General features: G+C 37.7%; 1 protein-coding gene across 1 annotated transcript; it reads right to left on the bottom strand.

Moving 5' to 3' along the window:
• Nucleotides 1-1368: 1368 nt before the first annotated feature.
• On the bottom strand, nucleotides 1369-5862 carry siva1 (SIVA1, apoptosis-inducing factor). The gene is made up of 4 exons (XM_051133686.1): nucleotides 5590-5862; nucleotides 4493-4693; nucleotides 3479-3632; nucleotides 1369-1603 (listed from the first exon to the last, which is right to left on the bottom strand). Exons 1-4 carry the CDS (start codon nucleotides 5708-5710, stop codon nucleotides 1555-1557), a joined length of 525 nt encoding a protein of 174 aa, XP_050989643.1. The 5' UTR covers nucleotides 5711-5862; the 3' UTR covers nucleotides 1369-1554.
• Between the last annotated feature and the right edge of the window lie 1943 nt (nucleotides 5863-7805).

Below are 7805 nucleotides of genomic sequence, written 5' to 3'. Positions count from 1 at the left end.
ATTGCTTTTCCATCTCCACAGCATGAAGACTCCTGCCCTCACTATCATGATCTATATTAAAAGATCACGTCATCATTTACTCACCTTCATACGTCTGTGGAGATGCTGAAGTCACACAAATTAAGTTTGTGATGTATCATAGTCCATACAACTAATCTGCTTTATTCCAGGTCTTCAAAGGTCATATAATGCATTAAACTGATCAAAAGTGATAGTAAAAACATTTATAATATTGCAAAAAAAAAGTAATTGAAAAATAAATGCTGTTCTTTTGAACTTTCTATCCATCTGTGAATCCTGAAAAACAAAATGTATCATAGTTTCCCCAACAATACTGGGCAGCAAAATTTTCAATATTGCTAATAATCATAAATGCTTGAGCAGCAAATCAGCAGATCAGAATGATTTCTGAAGGATCATGTGGCACTGAAGACTGGAGTAATGATGCTGAAAATTCAGATTTGATCACAGGAATAAATTACATTTTAACAGGTATTCACATAGAAAACATTGTTGCAAACTGCAAAAATATTTTACTATTTTACTGTATTTTTGATCAAATAAATTCAGTCTTGGTGAGAAGAAACTTACATCAACCTTAATATAAAGGTCTGAAGTACCATGGCTATACTATGGTAATTTCTATGGGTGAAACAGTCCAGCTGCTCCAACCCAAAAAAGTCGTATATGTCATGCAACCATTCATGAGGATTTGATGTCAGATTAGCTAAAAGTTTCCAGTTAACACTGAAGTCTGATCTGAGTTTCACAAAGTGTCAAACCTCTGATTCCAGCACCATTTAAAATCATATTAACTGCATTAATACTTCCACTTCACTTTAAAAGAAAAAAAGAACACTATAATTAAAAACCTTTAATAAGAGTTTTGCTTGGAGACGTGAATATAGTCCAGATAGACAAACACAGCTGTTCATTGAGGAACTGATAAAGTATTATGTTCAGGTGCTGCCCTCTAGTGACAAACACTTGCTCACACCACTGTTAACAGACTTCATCCAATGTGCTCTAATGACAAGTACATATGTATATATAAAAAAAGTATGGGTTTTGGTTATATACACACTGGTGGGGACTTAAACTTGAATACACAGACTCATGTGGAACTAAACTGAGGTTCCTATGGGTACAGAAGCTTATAAGTCATACAGAATGAGTTTGATAAAGTAAAAATGCAGAAAGTTTCCTGTGATGGGTAGGTGTAGGGTGATTTACAAGGTTCGTACACTATAAAAACCATCACACCTATGGAGAGTCCCTACAAGATAGCGGACCAGACATGTGGGTGTGTGCATATTTATAATAATAAAAAAAAAAATAAAAAAAAACCCAAACATCATAATTAGGAAATTATCAATGTCAAGTATTTATTTGAATAACCACAGGAGTATGTACATAAAAAGGAAGTACAGAGCAAGTAACAATGCATATATAAAATAGTAATCTCATTTACATGTAATGGGTAACGCATTAAAAATAATGTCTGGCATCATAACGGTCAGTCGTCTCAGCACACGTCTGTTGTGATCGCTGCTATCAGGATGAACAGCCACAGCAGAGGACACGCTCGTAACGCTCACTATAACTGAAGACAGAGAATGAGACATTTCAGCAAGATGAACAGCATGAAACTATATTTACGTCACATCTGCAATGAATGGGTGTCGTCATAATGAGAGTCCAAACAGCTGATAAAAACACCACAATAATACACACAACTCCAGACGTTTTTAACTAACATACAAGTAAGTGGCGTATCAAGTCAGCTCTGGGCCAATATGCAAAAACTTTGTACGTGTCCCCCCCAAACACTATGGGCTCCAACTCTGTTAATGTGTTGATTTTTCTTAAAGGGCCATGAAACCCTTGTTTCCACACTGGTTAGTTTCATTTCGCTCCCATTGAGTTAACACCACAAATAAATGCACAGGCATTTGTACACTGCATCGAAAATATATATGAACCTGCTGTTGCACCTCTATTAACTTTTAAGGCTTATTTTGCTGCATTTATAATCCTTTTGATGGGTTGCGTTAAGGAGTTGTAAAAACGCTATTACACTCACCTTATGAATGAATCGTGTTTGTGCCAAACTCTTTCAAAGCAAACAAAAACAGGCTCCTTTGATCCATTAACGTTTCTCTCAGTTATTGTACGCAATCTCACAATCTGAAGCCTCGGTCATAGCAAGTCAACACGCGCTGTCATGAATAATTAGGCGAAGCGTCTTCTCATTGGATAAGAACGCACAGTCTCATGAATAATTATGAGACACCGACGCGTCATCTAAGTACTACAATCCAAACTGTGACATCAGCACAATGTAGATTTTAAACCCGGAAGATGAAAATGGAGCAAAAAAAGCTCAAAATTAACCAGTTTTCTCCAACAATTAAAATTAATGGATGCTAACATTGTCATATATGATGTGCAACACAAACACCTCTGCTCAAATCTCAGAAAAAGAAGTCCAGGGTTTCATGAACCGAAGTACATAATGCTACGAGAGTATTCACACGCCGTTTTTTTGTTTACAGTATAAACGCTTGGAAATAACATTTAACATTTTCATCCATTCATTATTTGTGGCACGCAAGTCTCAGCCTATAAATTGTCAATTTTGTGATAAAATACAAATAATAAATGTGTTTTTACACTCTTTAATATAGTTAGATAACTATATTCGTCTCAGATCAAGCAGCATGTGAATCTTTTCCTCTTTAATATTTGCAGCACGAAATAAACATGCAAAAATATCAATGAATACGTCCTGCAAAGCACGTTTTAGCTTCCACTCTCCGAAAAACGACTGGATGCAAGTCTAACAGGGCACATTTATCGAAGTTAAATGTTTAAATTAATATTGTGAAACGCATCAAGTGTTTTATGTCTATAGATTTTATTTTAGGCAAGCCGTGTTGATTTGAGCATCAATGCTCAGCTCATTGCCGCTGGCCGCTTTAAAAGACAAACTTGAATTTAACAAACATAAGTTCTAAACGCATTTCTAAATTAACTTGAAGAAATGAAATCTAGCCACTTTGCCATTAAAAACCAAAACGGAACCATTTTAATGGCTGCAACAGCAGCAGTGTAATAAACATGGGCTGTCGGACAAGGGCAGGGCTCGGGCTTAGGCGACTCGGGTTGGGTCCGCGTAGGGCTCCATCATTTCAATTAAAATGTAAACATCACAGTGATGGATTTGTTTCAGCTTTTGTCTTCTCAAGATGTGAACTGATGGACTGGAGTGGTGTGGATTACTTGTGGATTATTGTGATGTTTTTAATCAGCTGTTTGGACTCTCATTCTGAGTGTTTGAATCCGTTGGTGCGCAAGTGATGCAACGCTACATTTCTCCAAATCTGATGAACAAACAAACCAATCTACACCTTAGATGGCCTGAGAATGAGCACACTGTCTGGACATTTGTCCTTAAGTTTAAGTGTCGTTGACTCACTCAGTGACGGTGCATAAGGAGCAGCAGCGGTCGGAGCAGCTGTTGCACTGCTGGATGCACGCCGCACACGCAGGACGCTCACACTGAGAGCACGGCTTCCTCGAACCAGACACCCTCTGACACACACAACATGCTGTAGGAGCCGCTGCACAACCTGACGACACACGCAGACATGAGTTACGACAGTAGTTCACAGAAAGTCACATCAAGACAGCACAAAACACCACCAGCGCTGATTAAAAGACCGTTTGAATAAAACCACAGTCACTTACCCTCAAGTAAATCACAAACACATGACTCAAATTATATTCTGAAGGGTAAATAACAGTTTTGACTGAACTACCACTTTGAATGCACTCATGTGCATGCGCATATGTATGTCTTATGTTATTAAAAGATCTTAGAGTCTGTAAAATGAATTTTTTTTTTTTTAAATTAGAAATAAAATCTCTAATGCACTTATTAAAATAAAAGCAGTCAGATGTCATAACAATTATGAAACTTTTGTAATTTTGTTACTAAAAACTACCAAAATAAGCCTTTTTTCCCCTAAATCTGTGATTTTCTGTGTCTGTTTGGATGCAGTAAAACAGACGAAGCAAACAACATCGTTTTCTTCTGTTACTGGCCATAAATGAGAACTTGAAATCAGGATTATGCATACAAATGTCACGCATGGAAAGGAAAAAGGGGCTGAGATCTGAATCAAACAGCTATAATGTGGCTCAGCCGAGGACATGAATCATGGCGTTTTCTGCCGATTAAAAGAAAATGCAAGACTTTGCCACACAAATGATTCTCAAAAGCAAAAGTGCTACAAAACGCGGCTTATTTTGTGACAAAGCGTGATGTGAAAGAGCAAAACATGCATTAAATTTGGAATCAGCAGCTCAAAGTTTGTATGAAACTTCAATTTTACTCAAACACAATGTGTAATCATCATATGCCAGCACAAATAAGTCTTTTTCCACACTGAACTGATATGTGCTGCTTTTTTCCCCCCCATGGATTCACCTGGAGCAGCACTTGCTTTCTGTAACCGTCCATCCAGCCCAATGCGTGTTTGTCCTTTGAGAAGCGTCTGATGTCCAGGAGCCGGCGATACGGCAGTCTGATCGGACACGAGCGCGTCTGACGCCTTTTCCTCCCCGTCCGCCTTCCAGATTCGACCCATCATGGCTTTGGTCCCATTAAAGAGCAGGTTTTTGGTCTTTTCTAATTAAGAAATAAAGAAAACAACTGGTAAGGTAAGAGACTAACAAGCAAAACAAAACAAAAACAACAATTTAAAAAAAAACTGCTGGTGATGAAGAAATTAAAAAATAATAATAATAATAATAATAATAATAACAAAAAAAAAGAAATTTGGAAGCATATCAGTAGCAATTTATTTTGAAATGGAATATGCAAAAAGGCAATGCATTTCTGTGCTTAAATGTACATTTTCCCATAGAGATGTGCAACATTTAGTGCAAAATGAAAAAGCACTTAAATTTAAATTAGCATTTAAATGCTATTTTTTCTAAATGCATTAAGATTTAGGGGGAGGACACTTGGGATTGCATTATAATATATAACTTGAATTTTCTAAATGACTTTTAATTTTCGTTTTGCACTAAACATTGCACATATCTATGGGAAAATGTGGTTTTAGACACAAAAATGCATTTTGCAAAATGAATTTTGCTACCCAGGTGCTTCCATAATTATTACACAGAAAAATAACTTTTACAAATCAACTATATACAAATATTACCTTATTTTAAGTCATGCAAACAACCATTAATATTATAAAAGCAGCTGTAAAACTTGTGATAAACGCAATTAAACCAACAAACACTTGAGCAATTATGACTGAGCACCGATTAAAATATTTAACAATTACTTAATGGTAAGAAAAATCAGTTTAAATGGTTTAAAGCAAACGAAATGTACATATAAATGAGGGGAAAAGAGATTTATATTGCATAAAGTCATGTTTCGCCTTTACATGAGGATTACTTTATTTTAAACCACTGAAACGGATTTATTTCAACTTCAGAATTCGATTACGAACTCATTTATGATCCATATTTGACTCTAACGCTGTTATAAATGTGTATATGTCTCACCATAAATCTCCTGTCTGTATTTGAGTCCAAAAACTCCGCAGTTGTTGATCTCCTTCAGGCCAACATGAACCTTATACTGAGAGGAGAAGCTCTCGCTGAACGGGTACGACCTCTTGGGCATTTTAAAAACGACAGATTATAAAACACGACAACTAAAGCGACGGACAATGAAAAATAAACAAACTAAACAACCAAACAAACAAACCGCGCGAACGTGCAGGAAGAAAAACACGCGTTCGCGCTTTAAGGGCTCCGCTTCTTCTTCACCCGCTGCTGCGACGGACAGACGCGAAGACGCGCTCAGCGCCACCTGCCGATCGGTCGGCGAATCACAGCAACTGCTGCTCATGACAAGGAGAGAGATGAAAGAAAGATATACTTTGAATACACTTTGAATGACTTTTAAGTCGCTTTGGACTAAAAAGCGTCTGCCAAAATGCATGAATGCATTTTCAAAGGGCAGATCTCACTTACCAAACAAATGTCTTATCATTCAAATTCTATAAAACTAGTCTAATATAACAAGATGGCAAAATAAAGCAAAGCACATGCAAAGTGTGCAGTGATGTCAACTGAAGAACAAAAACAGAAAGAGAGAAAGAGAGTTCATCCACATTTCACAAAAAGCTTATGGACGTAATTATAATATAAGTCAGAAGTGAGTTGCTGTTTTTGTCTCTTCTGAGGAATATTCATTCACTTATTTGTCAATGAACCACACAGAGACATTTGGAACCATGGTTTTGCTACACTAACCATAGTTTAACCATGGTATTTCGTATTAAAACTGTGGTTACTACACATTTACTAAAGTAAAACCGCTGTTAATTTTCTTAAGGGTTTTGTATTTTTGTATAGCTACTTTCTTCATTTATTATTTATTTTTGGTTTTGTTTTTGTAACTGTACTGCCTAAATGGTTTGATCTTTTCTAGGATTTAATTAAAAAGATTTGCGAACCCGCTCCGAACTCCCGAACTAATTCAAATGATTCGAGAGTCCAAACAATTATTTCAGATAAGGAATCGGAGCGCGAACCGTGAATCATTCGATTCGCGAAATGATTCCCATACCCGTTCGGAGGTCCTGATTTGAATCAAATGATTCACGATCCGCGCTCTAGAGTCCCGATCCAAATAGTGAACCATCATTTCAGATAAGGAATCGGAGTGCGAATCATGAATCATTCGATTCATGAAATGATTCGCAAACCCATTTCAAAGTCCCGAGTTTAATCAAATGATTCGCGATCCACACTCCAGACTCCTGATCCGATTAATGATTCGCAAGCCATCATTTCAGATAAGAAATCGGAGCGCGAACCGTGAATCATTTGATTCGCAAATCCGTTCCGAAGTCCCGATTTGAATCAAATGATTCGCGATCAGCGCTCCAGACTCCCGATCCGAATAATGAATGGCGAACCATAATTTCAGATAAGGAATCGGAGCGCGACCCGTGAATCATTTGTTTCACAAAATGATTCGCAAACCCGTTCCTAAGTCCCGATTTGAATAAAATGATTTGCGATCCGCGTTCTAGAGTCCAGATCGAAATAATGATTCGCGAACCATCATTTCAGATAAGGAATCGGAGCACGAACCGTGCATCATTCGATTCGCGAAATGATTCGCATACCCGTTCGGAGGTCCTGATTTGAATCAAATGATTCGCATTCCGCGCTCTAGAGTCCCGATCCAAATAGTGAACCATCATTTCAGATAAGGAATCGGAGTGCGAATTATGAATCATTTGATTCACGAAATGATTCGCAAACCCATTTCAAAGTCCCGAGTTTACTCAAATGATTCGCGATCCGCGCTCTAGAGTCCCGATCCGAATAATGATTCGCGAACCATAATTTCAGATAAGGAATCCGAGCGCGAACCGTAAATCAATCGATTCGCAAAATGATTCACAAACCCGTTTGGAAGTCCTGATTTGAATCAAATGATTCGCGATCCGCACTCTAGAGTCCCAATCCAAATAATGATTCGCGAACCATCATTTCAGATAAGGAATCGGAGTGCGAACCGTGAATCATTTGATTCGCGAAATGATTCGCAAACCCGTTCCGAAGTCCCAATTTGATTCAAATGAATCCCGATCCGCGCTCCAGACTCCCGATCTGAATAATGATTCGCGAACCATAATTTCAGATAAGGAATCGGATCGCGAATCATGCATCATTCTGTTAGCGAAATGATTCGCAACCAC

This window comes from Labeo rohita, chromosome 17 (assembly GCF_022985175.1).
Source record: "Labeo rohita strain BAU-BD-2019 chromosome 17, IGBB_LRoh.1.0, whole genome shotgun sequence".
In the NCBI taxonomy this organism is placed as follows: Eukaryota; Metazoa; Chordata; class Actinopteri; order Cypriniformes; family Cyprinidae; genus Labeo; species Labeo rohita.
Note: the sequence above shows the minus strand (reverse complement) of the source record. Positions and strands in the feature narration are given on the sequence as shown.